This window comes from Cyrtonyx montezumae, unplaced genomic scaffold (genome assembly GCF_038088225.1).
Source record: "Cyrtonyx montezumae isolate F1298 unplaced genomic scaffold, pur_monq_1.0 scaffold_10, whole genome shotgun sequence".
NCBI classification, from domain to species: Eukaryota; Metazoa; Chordata; class Aves; order Galliformes; family Odontophoridae; genus Cyrtonyx; species Cyrtonyx montezumae.
The window spans coordinates 40444336-40468550 of record NW_027071826.1 but is presented as its reverse complement, the minus strand read 5'-3'; the positions used below and the strand labels follow the sequence as shown (position 1 = coordinate 40468550).

General features: G+C 37.9%; 1 protein-coding gene across 1 annotated transcript in view; it reads right to left on the bottom strand.

Moving 5' to 3' along the window:
* SHANK2 (SH3 and multiple ankyrin repeat domains 2) overlaps window positions 1–24215 on the bottom strand; it is a 330531-nt gene that overhangs the window by 199228 nt on the left and 107088 nt on the right. The window contains exons 12-13 of the mRNA XM_065755018.1: window positions 12426–12738; window positions 8104–8273 (exon numbers count right to left, since the gene is read on the bottom strand). Of these exons, the coding sequence (XP_065611090.1) occupies window positions 8104–8273; window positions 12426–12738 (483 nt within the window). The remainder of the gene's footprint in view (window positions 1–8103; window positions 8274–12425; window positions 12739–24215) is intronic.

The following is a 24215-nucleotide window of genomic DNA, read 5'->3' as shown; positions in this document are numbered from 1 at the left end:
GAGAAAAAATGATCACAGTGGCAATAATGTGTAAAGTTGAAAGTAAGCTGAAAATTCTAGCAGCAGAACTAGCCTGTGCTGATATAATAACCATCAGATCTGTAAGTAAATGTGTTTGCTAATGACGAGCAGCTGGATATCTCAGTACTTTTACTGAGAGGAAGAATTAAGAACACTTTCTACAACTCAGAGTAGAAAGCAGAAAATTTCAGTATTTCCTTCTTCATCTGGATGGAATGACAGCGCCCCTTCCGTTCAAACTGCAGTTTGAACATATCATTTACCTTTAAATCACTGTTCAGTTATTGCTAAAGAGTGCTATTTACTTAATGAAATGTAAAAAGCTTTCATATGAATTACAGATAGTAAGGTTTGGTGTAAATGTGAGCTATAATAAACAGTTTATCTCCTGGATTTTTAGTTTTAAATAAACTTTTTTTTTTAATTTTCCAAAGGGCAGAGAACCAAATTATTTCTCTCAGAAATATCTAATTTAGTTTTTTTTTTCTCATTAGAAATATCAGTTGTTTGATGTAAATGTGCATAATTTTCTCCCTTTGGAAGGACAGCATCCAAATGATAGGTAACTGATATAAGAGCAGGTGTTTCATTGGAAAAATGATTTTGCTAAAGAGGTGCCTTCAAAAAGTTACAACTTAAAGATGTATTTTCTAAACCTCGCATTTTAGGGTCAATTTTTTTTCTCTAAAAACATTCCAGTATGAAAAAGCTTAAACTATGTTTTCAGACATAAGAAAAAAGTAAATTAAGTATCAGTTATCTTGTAGAGTGACTGCTTTCTGCATCTGAAGTGCATCTTGACTCATAATTTACAAGCAAGATAATTGGAGGTTGCACATGTTACGACTTACTCTCGCTTTCTCTTTTTCTGAAAATCTGGTTTAGTTTAAATTTTACCTCATTTCTTCATGTATCCTTATTTGTTCCAGAAACATATCCTGCCTGCCCTCCCTGTCATTAATGATGAACAGGATCTATCTGTTCTGCCTTATGGGCACATCATTTCTGGCTTTAAAATACATGATCAAATGAGAGTGACATATCTTGAGATGAGTGCAAAACTACTAGAAAGGAATTAATTGTCCATAGCACTGATAAAATCATGTTAAGGCCTCCAGCATGCAAACAAGCCCCAGCTGCCACGTAGAAAATGTTCCTGTGCAGTCCACACACAATCTGGAAGGAAAGTCTTGTGTATCCGCAGTTAATGATTTTGTATGATTGACCTGAGCAGTCAGATTCAACAGTAGCTCCACAGGCATTTCTTCTAGGGGAGAAACAAATTCAGCAGTTCTTCCCCATCTCTGCCTATGGAACTTCACAGAGAACTGAAACTGGGGGAGTAACGTGGATAGAAGATATTCCTCACTTTTGAATTTAACATTTAAATTCCACTTCTGCCTCTAAAATCAATGTGTGATCAGCTGTGACTTGTAGGATTAATCTAATCAAATTTCTTATTTATCTGAAAACCTACCTTACTGGCCTGTAATTCAACCATTAAATTGTCTGATTTCTTTTAACAGGCTAACTGTTAAATCCTGATAATTTCATGTCTCTTGATTGCGTCCTATCCCCCCCCCCCCCCCCCACACCACTAGAGGATGGGAATGGCGAAGAAGTATTAGCTTAAAGTTTTGGCTGCATGTCAGCCACAGCAACCATGGCCACAGTCAATGTCAGGCTAAACCCTGACACATTGCACCTTTTTTTTTTTTTCCCTTTATCACCTATGGAGGAAAGCAAGCAATGTTCAAGAAGAGGCCCTGGCTTCAGTGATGCTTGACAACGATGGATTGTTAACAGAGCAATCACTCACTACATTGAAGTCTACAAATGCAATAATCTGCCCTTAATCCTCTAAATCTGAGGAAAGAGAGCTCAACTGAAATGAAACTGAATGGGCTGTGCTGTTCCAGTTAAGATCTAGCATTGTACACTTTTTCTTCCTCTTTACTTTTGTGAACTACTTCCTATGAAGCTAATATATTTGCTGCTGTTCAGGTGCGTGTCTCAGTTTGAGGAAAGGGGAGTAGAGATGAAAGCAGTATATCAAACAATCCTCCTGTATTGAATTGCATATTGAACAAATTAAAATCAAGAAATAGTGATAAAAGTTACAGATCTAGAGCTTTCCCCATCTCTGTTTGAAGAAGGCATGAGTAGAACTAGATTTGCTCTTCTCCAGAGAAATACCCAAACTACAGGCGTGGGGAGTGCAGAGCAGAGATAACTAATTTGAGAAGATGCTCCAAACCAACTTAGATCTGAATGATCATAAAACTGTGTCAGATTTCGCTAGTGTGAGAAAATTCTTAGGTCACCTTACTGGTATTCCATTTCTATAGAATATTTTGGGCCAGTTACTACTGAAGATAACGGGGATTTGAAGATTGTCATACATCCTAGCCTCCTTCATGCGGCCTCCTGAGCAAAGCAAGAACTCTTGCTCATGCAGGAAACCTTTTTTGTCATTGTCTTATGTCTTTGTCATATCACTCTGATATACCAGATAGAAGCAGAATTCTGTCTCGTGCTCTTCGTGTATGAGTGACTGGAAGAAATGAATTAGGTCACGTGTGATGAGTATTTTCATTTAGGTCACATGTGATGAGTCATAACTATTTATGTTAGCAATTTAAAACAAATGGATCAAGCCAGGAGACGGTAAAGAAACTAAAGAGACCATTGAATCTGAGCAAGGTTAATTTCAAGTTAATTTCATCCTTCATATTTTATAGTATAACAATCCTTATGCAAACCTTTTAGGTTAAATTTGGCTGCCTTGCTGATTCAGCCAAGCCCCACTGCTGTTGAAGAAACAAACACATTTATGTAGCTCTTCCCTCTCAGGTATTATATTTACTAATCTAACAAGTGCAAAAGCCCAGGAGAACAACTTTCCTTCTGCCCACGAACACTGTCTGCTGGCAATATTTTTAAGCACAGCAGATACTTAATATTCTTTCTTTTTCAAAATGACTTACAAGTAGATTTTACAATAAATTAAAATGTTAGTGATATATTTGGATTGCCCTACTGGCTGAAAGCACGTTGAAATAGAAGTAGAGTTGCAAGGGTTGGTATTTCTAATGCAGAGAACAGCTAACCTGCTGGTAAAACTGGTGCTCAAGTCACAACTACTGTATGACTTCTGTCTCTCTAACACAAGAGAACTTATTAGGAGCATACCTTGATTGCGCTAAACTCCTCTTAGATGGACAGACAGCATCTACGCTGATCTGGCAATCTGAAAAGATTCCTAAAATAGTCTGTGTTGGGACACAGTTGAGATACTAGAAAAACCTCCCCATTTTTCCAAATGATGGACGCTAGAAAATTTATTTAATCACAGTAACAGAGAAACCAAGCATTTTTCAGAGCTGGCCCACATATTTGCCAAGTGAAACAGAAAAGGTGGTGATATCATGGGAGGCAATAAAAATAAAATAGATAAGCAAAACTTGTTGGAATTGGAGGCCACCCATAAGGACACAGTAGACAGTACTCTGGAATACAAAAATATAGATAATCTATGTTTCAGATATGTTGTAACATAACGCTTTCTGGAAAAAAAAATTCATTATTTTGTTTCTAAGGAACCAGAGATTGGCTGTTCCGTGCTGAGCTGCAACCAGAGGTAACATGTATTACTTTCTACTACAACAAGGTATACTACTAAAGATTTGAATCACAGGTAACCTTCTCAGGGATGCACAGATCCTTCTGGTTTTTTTTTTGTTGTTGTTGTTGGTTTTTTTTTTTTTGTCTTCATGACACAGAAAAGTATTCATTCTTCAATCATAAAGTGCTTAGAAGCATTGCCTTAACTATATTTGAGTTTTGTTATAAAAGGCACCACTTGATTTACTGTTTAAAAATAAAATCTATCAATGCAAAAGATTATTGAAGTAAATTTTGCACATACTTTACATTATGTATGTTTGTGCATCTGTTTAGGCTGAATTAGATTTATTGCAATGGAAATCTAATCTCATAGCAAAATGCAAAAGAATCAAAATATGATAATGTTACAGTGGGGAATTAAGCTAGCTAGCTCTTCATTTATGTTTGAATGAAACCTGTATAAAAGATACAAGGTTTATTTTTACAGCAGCCATGGCTCTTCTTTCATGAGTGGCAGACACACAAATGATGTCAGTGTGTATGACTAACAACTAAAAATAAAGCTGGTATTTTTGTAGAGGCTGTGTAATATTCTATTAATAAAAGGCCATTTTGTTTAGTCCACATTTTCCTTGTACCTTGCTCATTCATGTCTTTTTCTGAAGTTTCCTTGTGCCATCTACTGTGATCGGTTCTCGCTCACGCACTTTCAAAGATTTTAGAAAAAATTCTGCCTCATTTTCACCTGATAAAAGCACTTCTTGTCAAGAGTTTAGGGATTCACTCACCAGCACATCCCATTTTATTGTACCAAGATATAAAAGAAAACCCATTAAAACATTTCTTAATTTATCCCTTCCTCTAACATGTTGTTGTGGGTTATTGCCTTGTGATGTATAGCGATCGATCTCTCAGGGCACTCTGATGAGAACAGTCAGGCTGAACAGAGCCTGGTACCCCACAAGAAATTTCTGTACAAATCTCCCTGTTAACCCAGGAAAAGCGTCAAGGTGTAATACAGCTCTCAAGATGTCACGTGAGTGAGGTTAAGAGAAAGATTTTTACATTTTAAGTGTGAGACAACAGTGTTTTCAACCATATACAGTGAGTCACTGTACTGAGCCTCAAACAGTCACCAATACCCCCAAACTAAATAAAATCATTGAATTAATAGGTTATTATGTAACCTGTTCTAAATTCCTGCATTTACTGGATCATGGTCTTGCTAATCAAGTTTCAGGCACACAAGAACATAGGGTATTCCAGGTACTGAGTGGATCTTCTAGTCATGAAGAATGACATGATAGCCAGCATACAAGAATTACTACGAGATGTGAGTGTTAAATGCCTGTACTTTTCAGATGATGGAGTTTATCAATCCTTCTTGTTGGAACTATTTTTTGTTTGTTTTTTGCTCTGATACAGATAATTGTTTTCACCTGAATAGAGGCATGCACTGTTTAACTGAACCTAGATTTTTGTCAAATATGATAATTTTGAATCCTTCCTCCATACCATTATCCGAGACCTTTTTAAAGCATCAGCATTATTTCAGATGTATTCTTCATCCTCTACATGACCTTGTGTACACTGATATATTTTTTGTGACACTTGAGGAACAACTGACAAGATAACAAGAAATAGGGTTTGAAATGCTTCTGAAACTTTTTCTTTTGATGAGTGATTGCAGCCTATGATATGGTTCTAGCATTCCCGTGCAAACTGCCCTAAATTCCACTCAGCAACACTTCATCTTAAGTAGGAAAAAGAAAACAATGTTCTGCTATGTAAACTTTTTTCTTTTTCCAAGCTTTCCTAAAAGGATTGACATTTATAAACATCTCGCTAAACTTCACTGCATTGAAGTTCTATAAAACACTGTAAAACAAGTGTGTCTGCAAATCCTATATCTCCGCTAGCTTTCTACTTCAATGTGCAAATCATATATTTGAAACTGGAGAATCCCTGTAGGGATGATTGGATGTTGGATAGGTAAGCATTGCTTTGTATGAAGTTAATAATTTACAGTTAGTTTCAGTAAACAGATTTTCCCCATTTTCTGTTTCAGCACTTCTAAATGCTTTGGTTAGTGCCCCCATAATATCATTGGTCTTTGTTCTGGTCATCCTATTATAAGGAGATCTGAAAAGTGGTCTAATTCCCCCCTGCACTGTTTTCCAGTTATTGTCACAGTAGCTTAGAACCATGGACTCTTGAACTAATTTAACTATTTAACTCTTCATTGAAACTGAAATCCCTTGTTTGTTGGGTAATTTCTGCATATAATCAGACCAAATTCTACTGTAAACAAGCAGCCTTGTAATGAACATCCTAAAAATTCCAGCATCCCAAGGAATGTGTTATACTGTTTCCAATTCTGTTAGGGAAAACAATGAATGTCTGCCTTGTTTTTCTCCAGAAATACCTGGAGTCATTGGAATAAAACATCAGAGACTAGAATCTACCATCTATGTTCTCCAATACACTACATGAAGAAAAATGTTACTATATCTTTAAATCCAGCAACCCACTTGAACTTAGGGATCATGTAGGGATAAAACGTTTCTCAAAGAGTAGTTGATGTTGCTCAGCCATACTCATTCTTTATCTGTTGGCAGCTACTATGAACCTTTGACTCAGAAAGCTATTAGTATCACTCATGGTTCCCCAAATTTCTCCTTTTGTAGGAAGCAGCAGTTTTCCCTGGTGGTGATAAACCTCCCGAGATTACGCGCAAGCAAAAACTCCTGGAATATGCCTAAGTTTCACTTTTTTGCTATCGTTTTCATTCAATTCACTAAAAAGTAACTTTTTCTACTTTCTTTTTCTTATATCTTTTCAGTGAGAAAGGAATGCAAGACCCCAGGCCTTCACATTTTCAGTATTCTTATGTAAAAGTATGAAAATTACATTTATGTTCTCTTTGCTTTATGTTTTGCATGACAGTTACTCATAATGTAACTTAACTTTTCTCTAGGTTGTATCCATTCTTTCGACACTCAAAGGCTTTTGTTAACTGATATGCATCATTTCTCTTGCATTAATCTCATACACTGAATGCTTACAAAACAGGTTCCCAGAAGATGCAAATCTGTCAGTTTTGTTTGAATTTGAAACCAACTCTGCCATTTGTGACTTGAATCTTACTTGATATCTGGGATTCCTGATAAATTCTATAACCTCAGTGCTTTGTTTGCCTTTATTAATTTTACTCTAGCTTAGTTAACTCCCATTACTTGTCAACTCCTACAGAGTTTTATTAAGTGTTTCATTAAGTGTTCCTATTGGCTCTCCCAAATTTCCTTGTGCACCATTAACTTTCACTCATAATCACTGCTTCCAATCAGACAGGAGCAAACTCTCAGAACTGTCAAATCATTACTTCAGCCCTACAGCAAACAGCAGCTCTCCTAAATTTAACCTTTCTCCTTCATCCTTGCATTTAAAACACATCTTACATGTGTTCTACCTTTTAAGTACAGCATTCTCAAGATTTAGTCTACACCACCTGGAGGACTGAGTTAAAAAAAAAATTAACTTACAAACGATTAAAGAGTCAACCATATTAAGAAGTATTTTTCTATTTTTAAAAATCTCCCTAATTATTTCCAGCTACTACATTCAGGATGAGAAAATGGGAATATTTTCCTTTGGAAGGTAAAGAGTCTCAGTTGCAGAGAAATTTTCATCATTTTAACATCTTTATTTAGGATACTGAATTTATTCTTTTTATTTGCCTTCCATAACTGGAATTTTGTTTGAATGTTCTGAGTAGAAGGCATTTTTGTTCTGGTTTTATTGGATGTGCAAAACCACAGATTAAACTGCAGTTAACTCTCTCTTTGAAAGTTTTGTCCTGTACAAATTTCTCACTCTCTCACCCTTATCTGAGAGTACTGTATTCAAAGTAGTAAGATGAACTTTGACTTTGATTTAACTGTATCCTGGGAAAGCTTGGGAAGTGCACCAGTGGTCAGAAATTACATGTGTATCACATTAGCTCCCTAGATTATTTACATCAGACTGTATCCTAACTCTCATGAGGGGACTCTTGCTATTCCACAAGTAAATTGTTCCTTGAGGAAAGGAACAGTGACAGACTATTGCTGTTTCCTTCCTGAGCATTTTGGATTGCCAACAAATTTACACTTTTTATGTGCTAATGTTGTCTTTCTATAACGACTACAGAAGCCAATTACATTTTGAGTAACATGCTGCTATTACTTCATGTTTTTGAATTTTAGTAATACTTCAAAATCAGTTAAAATGGTACCTAAATATGGATTGACTAGAAAAAAGAACTAGGAGCAAAATACCCTCTAAAGAAACAAAAGCAAAAAAGTATTTCTATTAAATATGAGACAGATTTTTTATTATAAATACAAAATATAAAATAATTTTAAAATAAAATTTCAATCTAGAGAAGAAAATGCTTATTCAAAATAAATTACGCACCTTTTACTCTGTCTCCTTTGTGCAGATGAATTTCCCCTTCTCCTTGAGGTTGATATGGCTTTATGACAATAAAAAGTCTTCCCGGTACAGCACTGTAAAGCTTCCGTTTTGGACCCTGATAATCCAAGGCAGACAGAGCATCCTTGCTGGCACTAGGATTGTAAACGGCACTGGAAGTTGAAATTAAAATCATTAACTGGTTATTTAAAATGAACAAAGTTAATCATTTACCATCATACTGGTTATATTAAATTTAGCAGTGACTAGCGTAATGATCTTCCAATAAGACATTTAACTCTGCAGAAAAAAAAAACTACACACAACTCTGTTTTCATCTTAAAAGTGTTCTTTACATTCTGGAAATCTTTCTGTTTGAAACACAGCGTGCAACTGACCATTTTGGCCTAGAAAAGAAAATACTAAAGTTATTAGTTTCTCTACAAATTGAACTTTCACATTTGCAGAGCCTGGTTAACTTCAAATTTCCTGTACAATCATACATTATAATCACCACAATTTGTCAGAAAGATTTTTAAGCACTCCTATATACAATATTACAATGTTAATTCAACAATCGAAAAAAACTAATTATCAAGTGAACATACTGAAAACTTAAGTTAATTCATCACAATACTATGAACTAAATAATTGAGCTACTTCATCATTCCAAGGCTTGAAGATAAATCTGAATCTATCCTAAGCGTGGCTAGCATATTCTCTAGGAGACCACTACTTATTTGTGGGAATCTATAACTCTCACAAAGACTTCAGAGTGGCCTGTCCAAACGAGTCATATAATTAGAAAAACCTCACAATCCAGTTACAATACACAGAGATAAATTATTGAAAGCCACTGAAAAACTATTAAATCTTTCCAAAATAAGTAACTGTTGAAAATACAGCACAAGAGGGAAGTATTAGAGGGTGGAAAACTTGTAGGAGACATCATAAACTTCCGATAACGTACTGTTCAAATTTTATTTAAAAAATGTAAAGTATGAAGGCCTTAAAAGTCTAGAAATGAATCATTTGTGAGAAAGAAGAATACTAATAAAGATTTTAAGGAAAAGAGTAGAAAAAGGAAGATGAATAACTGATGATCTAGCATTTCAACACTCCATATTCTGGTAAGGATAAATAAATGATCTTATGCTGCTATAAACCAAATGAAATACGAGCACTTGTCTTTACTGTTCCCCTTATTTTCTCCTTTCTTATCAGGAACCTTTCCATCCTACTCAGTAACATCTTCACCACTTGGAATGTGTCTCCCTTTCACTTCATCCTTTTTCTGTTTAAAGGTGCTGAACTGTTCTTGAGTCTTTAAAAGCGATGTCTGTAAAGTACTTTGTATCAGAAACCTCAGCTGGTTCACACTATTGTTTAAAGGAAGATGGGAAAAGATGACATTGAATTTTAAGTTTGGCTCCATTTCTTTTTTCTTGTAAGTGAAGAAATATTCATAGCTGTAAACAATCCAGATCAATACACTCCTGCTACACTTGCAATTCTTAAATGTATCAAGCTGCATTTTCTGCCTAATCTGGTAACATAATTTTATTCACCCATCACAGAAGGCTCATTCATCTTTCTTAATGAAAGTTGAGAGTGCAATGGCATATTGAAGCTTTGCACTGAAGAAATCTTCTCACATGAGACAGGCTTACTAATTGAAATCGGGGCTGCAACTTTGAAGTCATGACTTCTTAAAAAGATTTCCCCTTTATGCCCTTGCCCCAGCCTGGGCTCCCATCAGAGCAAGACCCATGCCAAGAAGAAGCTAGAAGGGGACATGGGGAGTTTATCATGTATTCCCCTTGCCCAGGAGCAGGTGGCCACCCCTGATTGGCATGGAGGGCAGCAGCCCTGGAAGATTATAAACAAATACCTGAGTGACAGGCTGCAGTGACCACATGGATCCCCCTTCCAGCATCGCTTCCCAGCCTTCACCTCTCCATCAGCAAATTGCTTTCTGAAACCTCATTGACCTCCTGGTGATGCTAACCCTCTGTCGCACTCTGACCTTTTCCACTACCCTGTTCCTTCAGCTGCTGTGGCCCCAAAATTCAATCTGTGGCAATGTCAAAAAGAGCTCCATCATATAAGAGGAGGAGCAGCTTCATACTGATGTACTGTTTGCAAATAATTAGCAGAAACAGCAAGGATTCCCACATGTAGCTGATAGTAAGTAGGTGGTCACACTTTCAAACAAAATCTGTGTCACGTGAGCTGCCATTTGAGGCAGCAAAACAGCCCTGTGGCAACAAATGGCAGTGCCTGCAGAGAGAGATTACTTATTAAATGTAAAGGCAACTAAAACATTTTGAGAGCCTTCAGTTTTCTTAGAGCACTTGTAAGAGCTCTGGATCTCCCTTAAAAACCTATTGCCAGTACACAGCACAGATAGATACTCTGCAGCTGGACAGCTGTGCATGTAACTATCATGCTGATGTATTAACAGAACAACCAATACTTTTACCATGCAATTTCAGGGAGGAAATTTGTTTGCAGTATCAGTTATGCCAGTTTTCAAAACCTATGGCTCACAGAGAGGGAAAAGTGGCTGAATAAATTCAAACCCAATAATCATCACTCTAATGCTTATTATTATTATTTTAAATTTGTTCTCTCCCTCAAAGAAGTGTTTGTACTCCAGGAATGTGGAAGCATGTTATCCCAGAAATATTGAAGAAAGGGCACTTTTAATCCATTCCAGATGAAGTAGTCACTGAACACAAGATAAATCTTCCCACTTTGTTGACACCGGCAGCATTCAGCAGAACACATGCACACTCATTCTGCAAAAACCATCTCGCAGCCGCCTCCTCACCTGAGTGAAGCCTCCTTACAGACAACAACATGGTTTTAAGCTGATACAGTTCTATGTGAAGAAGTGTCATCCAAATTATAACCAAATGAGTCTTTGCCACTAATGTAATGCGGTTTGCTCCACTGCATGAAACTAGTTGTCTAAGAATTTCTTTCAGGGCTTCTTACCTCTCAAATAACTTTTTATGCACCACATTTCTACTCACCAGCAATATTGCTACCAGCACAAATAATGATTATCAGTTTTGGTGCCTACAGCCAAAAAGGGAATAAGAACATGCAGAGTGCACTCAGTAACTTCAACTACATCACATTTTCTTTTACTGACTTGAAAACTCGAATAAACATCCAGACACTTGCAAATAACAAACAACAACAAAAAAAACTGCATTGTTTCACAATATTCTTGCCTTTTCTGCACTGAAAAGTTATTTTTTTATATTAGGAAACAAGATGGACAAAGCCTGATATTTTCAAAGGTTGATAAAATGTATTTAATTTGGTCTAAGTGTTTAAGCTCTGAACATCTCCATCAGTAACTGGTTCAACTTTCCTTCATTTTCATAACCCCATGCTTTAATCCCTCTGGTTTATCATCCTCGTGCAACTCCATCACTTGAACGCTTGACAGATGCGTTCTCTGTGTCCTACTCAAAGTGAAGCTGTAACTAATTACCTGTTCACAGGACAGTGGCTTCATAAACATAAAGCCCTCATTTGTGATCAAACCTAGACACAGCTATCAGCTTTATTATATTACTTGCAATATCTACATCACTCTAATTAGTCAGGATTTGCTCTCCAGTGGGACATAGCTGCAGGTTATTTGCAGAGAGTGTCTGCTAAATCACATTTAAAATTCGTGAGGAGAGAAAGCAGCAAAGTCTGAGGGAATGTGAAACCCTGCAGTGAGGATAATTGTGACAGGAGCCCACGGCACCTATCACCAACATCTCAAGAAACTCCCTCTGCTCTCAGTCACCCTTCTGTACAGCCCCACTGAATGCCTGCACTTATTCCCTCTGATTTCCTGTTGGGTTCAGCACTCATCTGTAGAGGAGACAAATTAAAGTCTCTGCTCCATCACACATAGCAACTCCAGCACAGGTTTCAAGCACAGCCAATCATTTTCTACAGAAACCAAGAATCTCAGAAATTATTATTTTTAGCAGCCATAAAATATATAATCATTATTATTATTATATTTAACTATTAACCTTGAGAACTTGCACTGTGATTTGGAGCTGATGAGCTTTGCTAAATTTTTTAGTCTGCCTTAATGTTCAAGCTCTGTAGGGAACCATCTCACACTAACTACCAGGGGTGGGAGGAATTAGAACTTTCACATTTGATCATATTCCACAGTGTAGAGATTTTGTTATCTGTACACCATGTAGTCTGCAAAACGGTCAGATGATTTTGATAAAAGGACATATGTCATTAGTCTACACTGATAAGGAATATCTCATATTTTGAGTATGTTCAAAATTCACCTGATGTGCCTGTGCTGCTGCTGCCGTTTGCCATCCTCTCCCAACCTGTTTAGGGATGGTGACCGGCTCCGTGAAGATGGAGTGTAGCTCCCCACAGTTTTTACAGTTCCATTAGGATTATTCTGCATCTGTTGAAGCAGATGAGGTGAAAGGCTGCGGTGGGAAGACGCAGAAGAGGAGGCTGACCACTCAGGGATGTTGTTGATGTTCAGGTTGTTGTCACTGTTGGAACGAAGCAATATTCGTGGTGCTGCTAAGGTGCTCGGGGGTCTCCGCCTTCTGTTTGAGTAGGTAGGAGCCTCCCTAAAGGGCACTGTGTAAAGAAAGACATCCAGGGTAACTGCAGATGAATTTATCATTTACAAGCACTTACCTCCACATAAAAAGATTTAGCAACATATGGCATTGTTTTTTTCTTCAGAGACAGAAACTTTACCTTGCCTGCATATTTAATCAAATTAATTATCTTCAAAACATCATTAAAACAGAAAACAACTGGCCAACATTAACATGTTTACTGGTTTTAATAAATAGTCAGGCAATGCCAGTGGTCAGTCTGCTGAGCAGTTTTAGCTACAGTCTATGAAAAGGAAAACAGCTAATTATTACCAAACTTGACTCTCACACTGTTCAGATTCATTCTGTGTCCTAATGCTCAATCAGAAAGACACTGAATAGGGCTGATGAGTAGGCATTGGTGCATCACCTTCCGAGCTTGAAAAATTCTGTTTCATCAAGTTCAGGCCTAACCTGAAATCTATTGTGTTAACAGTCACCTTATCCCCATCTTCCAGGTTAAAAATCAAGGACACAGATTTTTCTTCTGTCAGAACTCTATTACACCTCTACAATCCCCTGGTATTCCTCCCTTTCTAATCTAGGCATTTCTACTCCATCTATTACTATTGTATGTAGAGCATATTACCCCAGGGTAATACACTCGCCTTGTCACATGCCACATCCTGGGGAGAACACGACTGCATCCAAAAGCTGCAATATGCTAGTTAATGAAACAGCTGTAACAGAAAACAAAAGCAAGAGCAATACAAACCTAATGCAAACCAAAGACCCTACCCATTCATTGATGTTACTAGTACACTGCTGCAGCCATTTGAGAATTTGGACAAGCAGATACTACATATTCCAGATCGCTATTTCTCACTCTAGTGGGTCAGCTACTTGCAAGTAGAATTACTTAAAAGTCGAATTGCCTAATAAAAGTCACTCAACTAATACTAGAAGTGACAGCACTTTCTAGTTATTTTATAAGGCATTAAGGGACCTGACCCTGGAAACTCATACTTAGCTCAGTCTACATTCATGCTAGTGCTCTTTCTACTTTCAGTGGACTCATGGGGTTGTAGGATTGATTCTATACATATTTACATCTGAAAAACGCATGTATTTAAATCTGAGAAAGTCACAGTAGAAGAACGAAGACAAGGCAGCCAGGTACTATTCTGAGGACTTTACTGAGTTGTTATTTTCAAAGATCATATTTCAGTTGGGAAAGAAGCCCCACAAACTATCATCCTACATCTCCAAAGTGACAGAAAGTGCCATTTGTAAAGTGCCATAAATGTCTACACATTCAATGCCCTTTAAAAACATAGAAAATAACAGAATTAGAATGTGTCTGTCATATGCTGTAAGTAAATGAATTCACATATATTTGAATATACACAGGAATCAACCTGTCCTTCCTTGACAGAGAGCTTTTAATTGGAAGAACACAGCAAAACTTAAGGTTCCAGAGCAAAACTGAAAGCGTGTTTATAACATAAATAATGGTGGAACTATAAGGGAGAGACTGCTTTATGTAATTTTCACCTGAACTGTTTTATGATTAACCGCGATTCTGAGTATTTTAAAATAACATCCTTAATATTTCTAAAGAGATAAAACAAGTAAGTAGCTCAGCAGCATCAGAACAACCATAGGAAAGAGAACAGGGCGCACAGAGAGGAAAGGCTTTAAATTGATTTCCATGATTTGAAAAGAGGCTGAAACAAGAGAAGCAGTTTTTAAAAAATGTCACAGGGATAAAGTTCAATATTTGTACTAGAAACCGACAATATCGAGAAAACTATACAGAATTTACAAATCTTTGGTGTTTCATAGCTTTTCAGGGTTTCAAAGCAGCAAAGTATGTCACTGAATGCACCTTATTGCTTCAAAGGTCACAGTGAAATCCATGGGCTTGTACTAACTTGAAAATTCACAGCTCTTATTTCCAGAATTAATGTCCACTGATATTCTCATCAACGTCTATGACAAAGATGTGCTGTTTGTGTACTACTATCATACCTTCAGCATTCAGAATATGGCTCTGGTTGTGATTTCATTGAAGAGAGGAATCTTTTACAGGTACAAAAAAAAATAGCTACTGTATTAATTTAATTACAGGAGAAATAAGGCAGAATCAGAAAGTGTATGGCAGACATCGGTTTGCTACCAGAAGTAGCTTTGGTCCTTTAGGATCACCAAAGTTAGTTTCAGACTTCAGTAGAATTGGGGTCTGACCCTAAGACTCAAGCTTTCTACCCCCCAAAATTGCTAACACCAAGGGCAGGCTGCAGAGCCACAGCTCCATCATGCCAAATGGTGCCCATGGGTTCTGCCCATGTGCTGTCAGCTATGCAAGGCAGTGGCAGCAAGAGGGCAGAAGGTCAGGACAGGAACAGGACAGCAGGGAGCTGTGAGCACCTTTGTGTTGGCAGCTGGAAAAAGCACTTGGCTGTGCACTAGCTCCCACTGAAAAGTGGTGTGTTGTATGCATGCATGCTCACCAGGTATCATATTAAATTCACTCTTTTGCTTTTAAATATCAGAAAGGCATTTTAAATTTAGGACTCACCTTTTGATTTACTATTAACATTCTACTCTTAAGGACAGAACTGCAAGCAAAATCAGCCCTTACTACAGAGAATAAACAAGAAAGGGGACAAGTAATGACACCAATTTATGTGTGTCTAACAAATCTTTTACAGAGAGTTAAAAATAAACATTTTCACGCCTAAAGTAATTAATATTCCTCCCAACTGTTTCTTCTCCCCAGCAATCTGCAAACTGTAAGTGGGTGGATATTTTTTTAGCTGCTCTTATAGTCATTATTTATATTATTTGCACAATAAAAAATAACTGCAACACAAAATGATGGAATGCAAACATCCGCTTTTTTTATCTCTGTCGGACGCTGTCACTCCCTAATATCTCACTATGCTCGCAACTGTAAGAATAACTACACCAAAACTCATTTGGGAAAAACAGTTGATATAACATGACATGAAAATGCCTGAACTAATTTAAAGCCACTGAAGTTTAAAATTATCATCCCTAAAAGCATGTCTGAAAGCATCATTTAATTCTTCCTTATCTCTCAGCATCCTTCTACTCCTGGCATTTTTCACATCTGAAGGAGTAGCAATCACTGGCAAAAATTCACTCAGGAAATTCCTTATGCGTCTTCAAATGCATTTCTTAGGGAACAATACATTTCTATAACTACTTCAGAGAAAACCCACAATAAATAAAGTCACAACCAGCCTTCCAAATCAGTTGCCTAAATGGACTGTCTAACATATAATAATTTTGAAAACAAAACTGCAGGAACTGATTAATTATAAAGTCGCTAAACCAATCATATTAAATGTATACAAGAAAACACCAGTCTGAAACATCAAAGTGTTCTGCTTGCATCGCTTACCTTCTTTCTTTGTGAAGGCATTTAACAAAGACTTCATTTTCCTTTTTACTTTAGTAGCAATCCCCTCATTATATAACCTTTGCTGGGAAGAAAGAGGAAAAAAAATAGGGAAAAAAAATAACACAGCTACCCAATTTCTGTGTGTTCAGGCTGCCTGCACCCTGACATGAGCAGCAGGTTTCTGGGCACTGTGTAATTGCCAGCATAGCCAGGCTCACAGCGCCCGGCGCGCTGGTGACAAAGCCCACCCCACATCCTGTCTGTCAGCTGGGAGCCAACTGTGCATAGACTGGAGCTGCTCGCACACGAAAAAAAAAAACAAACCACACACACACCACTCTGCTCGCTCTCTCCCAGCATCAGTCATGTGAGCGGCTCCGACACCGCCTCAAAGCAGTGCCCTGATCCCGGGCCCAAGGCGAGGGGCAGGGAGGATGGAGGATGTGCAGCCGGGCTCCGCAGCCACGCTGCAGGCTGTGCTGCCGGTGGCAGGTAGCTCTGACAGAGCTGGGAGCTGCTTCATGAGCACTAGCGTGCTCAGCTCGCAAACTTGACTGGCTGACCCACAGGGCTTACAGGCACCCTTTGGTTCTGGTGTTCGCTCACTTGCTGAGCGAAGTGCTTGGAAGGAAAAGTGAGAAGCAAATCAGAAGTCTGCAAGCTGCCCGCACTGATTACAGCGAGACGTTACACAAAACTGCCACTACACGGAGTAGCTAGAGCTGGCCTATATTCCAGCCTGACACAGACGGGTACCAGCACCAGTAACTTTCTACTGCAGTGATTACACAGAAATAAAACAAAATCCCTTTCTGCAAAGGGCAAAAATACTAAAATTTCAAGCAGATGCCACAGAATAAGCGTACTGTGTGTGTGGCTTGTAGTGCACTGTCCCATCACTAGAGGTGCTTAGGGCCAGATTAGATAAGCCCTGGGCAGCCTGATATAGCAGGGGGACAGCCCCACCATGGCAGGGTGGTTGAAGCTCGATGATCTTTAAGTCCTTCCTAATCTAAACCATTCTATCATACGATACAATTGTGACAAACATTCTGTAGGGAGCTATGGCAGCCTGCAATGCGCAGGCACTTTGGCAGGGAGCAAGCAGGGGTGGTGTGAGCAGCTCCTCAGAGCTCCAGCAGAATCTACAGTGAAACAGCTATGAGGAATAGGAAGTTTGCTGCTTTGGACATGACTTACCCAAAGTGAAAAACCATTCTCAAACTGCATAAACCACACAGCAGTTAATAAATGTTTTTTTCACCTCAGACACCACTGCTGAACTGCTAACACATCTACTTTGAAAACATTGGTCTTTCTCCAACTGAGAAAACAGCTTCAAGAAAGACAGAAGATAAATCACTTAAATGAATCCAACCTCCATACAACTGGTGATATCATATTAAACAAAACTAAAAAGAATTAGTAAGCATAAATAAATTCAGTCATTTAAACTTCAACATTCTAGCATCTGCATAGCTAACTTCTAATGAAAATAATATTTCTCTAAATTAACGTACCTGCATACTTTGATTCAAATTCCTTTTCACTGTACTTTACACTGTATCATGCAAAAAATTTACCAGAGGTAGTGAACACAAAATACGCATATAACGTTAAGTATCTGTATTTGACAAGAACTACTTTTTCTTAACTTCAAAAAGATGTAAGGCTTCCTAAGGAATCACTCTGAACTCTTTTTCGCCCACTTATAAGTACATGTATTTGTTAGCTCTCTAGAAGAATCAGTATTGTTCCCAAAACAAGAACTACTACACTATGAGAGCTACATCACTAATTTGAATTATTAACTTCTGTGCATTACTGCATGGTTAACAGAGTGAATAATGTCAAACAGCATTGTAGCCAATATGTTTTACAGACGGTATAGTTAGAAAAAGTATTGTGATGGAAAGAGACAATTAAAATAAAGGAAAATGCTCACCTGTGTCCTAGGCTTACAGTAGGAAACTCCAAAGGAGCAATCTCCAGAAAGAGATCTTTCCCCAGTGGTGGTCAGCTCTTAAATGGGGTCTAGGAGAGATGGAGCAAGACCCCCATCCCTTGTGGTCACAGAGGTGAATTACCTTCACCTGTGCTCCCGCAGCTGACTCAGTGCTCATCTCAGGTGATCAATCAGTGGTTCAGGCCACAATTCAACAGTTCCCATACAATTACCCTTTCTAATAGAATCATAAAATCATTCAGGTTGGAAAAGAACCCTAAGATTATCTATTCAAACCACAAACACATCCCCATCATGCCTACGTGAGCCATATTGCTCAGTACATCTACACAGTTCTTGAATACCTCCAGAGCTGCTGACTCTGCCACCTTCCTAGGCAGCCTGTGCCACTGCCACACCACACCACTCTTCCAGAGAGATATTTCCAAATATCTAACCTGAACTTCCCCTGGCACACTTCAAGTCATTACTTCTTGCCCTATCACCAGTTACCTGGGAGAAGAGGCCAACTCCTATTTTGCATAACTCCATTCAATCCCCTCAATTTGGATCTATAAATGACAAAGGAGCTACAATTATTAGTAATGTTTCACATTTCCATGGTATTTTCTAACTAAACTTAGTCAACAGTGAGTGAGGGCTGGCGAAGTCAACATAAAACCTCAAGCTGCTGTAGAATTCCAGCAGCCAGAGATGGACAAAAGGGGGCTTCACAGAGGCTGCTCCAGAAATGCTCAGAGGAGTCTGACATCCTGGATTTTTATTATTGATGGGGCTGAGAACTCAGCATTGCTGCAGTGCCCATGGAGTAGAGGTTTCCAAGGCCTGCACTGAAATCAGCTTTACACAGCACAGGGGAATGCTCTTTATTGACTATGGGGAACATAGTTTGACCCCCCTACATTTTAAGAGCAGAATTACCTGTTGTGTGCCCAGGAAAAGACCAAAAACCCTGCTCCCATATGTTCAGCCCTGGGCACTCTGCTGACAAGGTGCTGCCAGCATAGAATCATAGGAGCCTCATCCTCAGATTACATCTCTCTGCGTGTGGGTGTCAGTGCTTCAAATAAATGGTATCCGAAGTACCTAATTGCAAGAGTTAGGTTAGGAAAGTGTTAACTCTATTGTGCTTGTTTTCTGTCTGTTCATATACAGAAAAATAAAAACAGGTAGGCAACCATGGTCAATCAAAATCAATCCCAGGGGGTATTTTTATTAGATTCTTTCTTCAGCTCAAGCATTTCATCACCTAAAGGTTTCTAATCAGTGTTATAAAAACATAAAAATATATATATGTCACTTGACATTATTGAGTTTCATGAAAATGGTAGGAGCTCCTTCCTATCTGCACCATCAGATGAATGAACATTTTATTCCATTTAACCATCTCTCTTTCTCCCATTGAAGGAAATATGATTTCTTCCTACATGGCAGAGCCTAGTGCAATAAACATTATTGTACAACTGGAAAATATGACAATCAAGGAAGTCAGCAAACTATTTGCAGCTGCATTTTTTGATGCTTTCTGATTGTCAGTAATAGCTTATTAGAATTTGCTTGTTTTAACTGAAGTCCTAAAATCTGTACTGCGGGGGAGGTACTAAAGAAAACATTCCAGCAACTTCCACCTTTTCCAGAAGGACTTTTACTGCCTCATGATGGTAGCCTTGGTACAATTAGCTCAGCATAGATGAACTAATTTGCCTACATCACACAACAATAATATAAGCCACAAGCTATCGCATCTCTAACCTAAAAATCATGAAGAGCATTACAAGTGCAAGAGAGGTAAGCCCTAGCAGTCTTTTTACCCCTACATCTTCTGTAGGTGCTCAGTAAGACATACATGAGCTCTGCATGGGGCTACTTCGGCAAAGAAAAGGCCCTCATACAGAAATCAAAACATGGGCTTTGAGATTAACTTTGGCCTTTTTTGTATGTTGGTAATGTCAGGTTCCCAAATTTTCCTTTGTCCCAAGATTCCACTGGAAATCAAAGCAAAATAGTGAATTACTTTTATTTATTTTTTTTTATTTTTTTTAGGATCTACATTTAGGAACTTAATGAACAGCTAAAAAATGATCTGTTTGACCAAATCTATGCCCTTGCTTCATCTTCCCACCAACATACCAAGAGCAAGTGCTTCTCAAATGATGGCAGAACACATATAATTATCATACTTTATTCTTCCTAGGTTTTGTCCATTTTTGAGTTCTTAACAGAAAAAAAAAATCCCTTCAACTCATATCGTCATCTAGGCTTTTGTTAAAAATACAGTTCTTCACATGTATAAATAAATTTCTCTCCGCTATAAAATAGGCTTCCCGTATGCTAAGCCACCAAGGGGAGAGTTAGATGAGAAAAGATAGATTCAAATATAGACTGCAAAGTACAAAAAGATTCAAATACAGACTGTAGAGTACAAAAAAAAAAAAAAAGGGGACAGTGCTTTTAGTTTGCTTACTTACCCTACAAAGACACAGTGTAGATTCAAAAGGAACCCTTCTTAAGGTAACAACTAAACCTCTTTTATCACACACAAATGCTTGAAAAGCCCAGCTGTACCTAACCTTAGTCTCTCTGTCACCACTGGGAGAGACTTCTCCCCACTCAGCTGCTATCTGTATGTATCAGCATGGGTTAGCAGACTTCAGGCACACAGTCCAAGTCTGAAGGGTAGAACGAGGGCAGGAAAGAGTGTGCAAGAAAGGACAGCAGAGGGATGGATCAGGAACAGATGGCAAGAGTTATCAATTAGAAGGAGAAACGAAAAACAGAATATAGCAGTGAAAGTTACATAGCCATGTGCCAGACTTCCCTTCCATCACCTGGCATGTATCTTACACTGCTGTCTCCAAACTTTGCTGTTTGACAAGGGCCAGCCTCACTTCACTCTCCTGAGGAACGTGGCACATTCGCAGAACTCTATTTAAAAACAACAGCCAAAACAATTAGGTTCTCAGATACGCAACAAAATCCACAGCTGTGCGCTAGAAAGTTTGCTTCTAGAGACAAAACTTGTGCAATAGAATGAAATGGCCACTGTTAGGTCTCCAGTTCTGCAGAAAACCCTTTATGCAATTTGTGCTATTGAAAGAATTCTAGTAATTCAGCATGTGAGGTGCACATGTTTGTGAGTGCATTTCAAAGGATTTTCAAAGGCAGTGAGTATACAGTTACCACATTTACATGAGCTTAATATCACGGGAAATGAAAATCAAACCCTCTTTCCTACAGTACTCACATGGTTATAAATAAGGCTTCCATAATATTCACTCGGATTACAGCAGTAATGCAGGAACAGCATTAAAGAGCTGTACACTTCTGCAGAAGGCAGGAATTTTGATTGCAAGGCTTACTTTCAGATGCTTACACAACATCAAGAATCTCCCATTAAAAATTGCTAAGTATTACTTAAAAATATGTACATCAGAGCAAATGTTTGAAATCTCATTGATAGGTTTGAAGATAATGGGTTCAGAAATTATGATAACAAAAGAACTTAAAAATAATTAGTTTCTTTTTTCTTTTTTTTTTTTTTTCTAATTAGACACATCAGAATTCACCTTAGAAATAAAACTTCTGTGCCAAAGAATAGGAAATTCCTTGGTTGTGTGAAGCTGTATGGAAATCTGGGTTGGGGTACAGACAGACACAGAACAACAGAGGCTTAAAAAATGGGAAATGAAACCCTCTTATCTCATGGGCAAGGCTGGAAGTGGGGAGGAAACAATGGTCAGTAACGAGGGAGATGTCTTGTAAGTAGTAGCTTAAAGAAAGAGAAAAGCAAAGGCAATGAGAGAAAGCTACAATAGCTGAAACAGAATTTTGAAATATGATTGAGATCCATCAGCGATGTCAAAGAAAGCAGCATATTTGAATAATATGTGGATCACTTTCATTCTGAACATGTACTGTCCTATAAAGAAAAGGCACTTATCTAAATACAAACCTGTATTTTACGAAGTTCTGTTTCAGCAGGATATGGTCCAGAGATGAAATATAGAGAGACCAGCTCAGAGCTGCCAATGGTTTCTAAAGGTTTTATACTCGGCCTTCTATTTCTATCACATGCTTGGGTTTGACAAAACATCAAATCTTGTTCTGAACGCATTTGCGCATGTATATAAAAAATAGTGAATTTCCTTCACCATTTGGAAATAATTTTCCACTGTACTATGACCATGGGAAAAAAAATACAAAAAGTAAATAGTTCTAGTAAATCTTTTCAAAAACACAATGGGTGATTTAGAGTTGATAAATCAGGAAGCTACCTGCTTTGACTGATTGAATTACTTTTTGACAGCATTTCTTTAAATATGGACTGTCCTGATTTCAAAATCTGTTTTTAGTACCAATTAGAAGTCACCCAGAATTGCTCACTCTTGCACAGCAGTGGATTATCAGTTACCAGCTACTTAACTGTGTTGTCGAAGCAAGAGATAAATAAGCTTTATGGCATCTGGACAGAAAGACTTGTTTAGTTCAGTCACCACATATTCTTACGCTTTTTAAACAAGCTGAGGAAAAGATGGTGGTATAATTTTCTCTGCTAAGACACTGGGAAATCTAGTTCTGAAGCAGCATAGCTCACTGACACATTGAATTACACCAGAAATTGAGTACATTCTTTGCATTATGAATACACAGAGTTGGACAATTATAATTTAACATCAGGGTTGTATATTTCCCAATCCATGTAGTTCATGCAGCAAAAATAAATAAATAAATAAAAAATCAGTGTCATTCGGAGAGAGGAGATTTTCATAGCTGGGAGCTCCTGAAAAGAAAGATGCTTGATGCTTCTTTTCATGGCTGATGCAGACAGACCTTGGATGCAGTACACAAATTTGTGGGCTGCCATCTCATGTTGCAGAGGAGAAAAAAGACAAATGAAACTGCACAATACGCTTAGAGAAACAAATGAGCCAATACTGGATTGTATGCTGCTTTTGTGTTCTGGTGTTGTACAGAAAACAGTCAAATTTTGCCTTTGTGTAACTTTCCTCCTACCAAAAGCGCTCAACAAATTCCTTAAATCATTTTGTTGTTCCAGGACTTATTCAGTGATTTTATTTCACTGCTTTAATCTAAGTGTGAACCTCTTTAGTAAATAGTGGGACAAAGCATCTGTGCTTCCAAAAGTGTTGGTGGATCATGTCAGTTTTATTTAGAATAACATCCTTTCCATAATTGAAAAGTGTCTATTGCAACCAATGAGGAAAAAAATATTCTCCATCTGAAAAAAACTGCAAAATATTTAATCAGCCAAAGCGGTCAAACAGTATGCCACAATCACATGCATTATCCTCATACAATTTTTACAGATAGATGTACTTACTAGAGCCCTATACTAGACTCAGAGCCCCATCTAGCCTGACCTTGGGTGTCTCTCCAGGAACAGGACGTCTATCACCTGTCTGGGAAACCTGTGCCAGTGCCTCACCACCCTTATTGTAAAAAACTTCTTCCTTGTATCTAGCCAAAATCTCCCTTTTAGTTTGAAACCATTTTCCCTTGTCCTGTCACAAAGGACTCTGTTAAGAGTCTGTCCCCTTCAAGAATCTGCAAGAACTGTTGATTTACTCATTTTGTCACCAATTTAGTTTCAAAGTAGACCTAGAACTACAAGTTCTGAGGAAAAATTTTTTTAGCTTGTGAGAAGATGCACATTTTTTTTACATGTGTACAATCTCTCACTGCAAACTTTCTTTTGTCTTATCTATGCTGCAGACAGCACTTCTGGCATGCAACCATTTGCCCCCTCAAATGTCTGTTCTAAATAGAGGAAAAGCTGCTCTATCTAAAATTATGCCACCAAGCAAGATCTTTGAAAAATAAAACCCAATAATTTAAGCTGATAATTGTCTCAGTTTCCTTAGCTCCATTTAGACATTTGGTCTAAAGAAGAAACTAAAACATAGCTGACTTACTCATTAAAGCAACAGCATTTAAAATTATATTAGTAGCCTACATCTCTCTGTTTCAAAAATAGCTTAATGAATCATGCCGGTCTAAATAAGAAAGTATGAAAAAAGAATCTATCTGCTATAGCAGGGGGTTGTCTTTGTACAAATATGTAGGTGTTTGTAGCATTTGTAACATCCTCAGTGGTTAA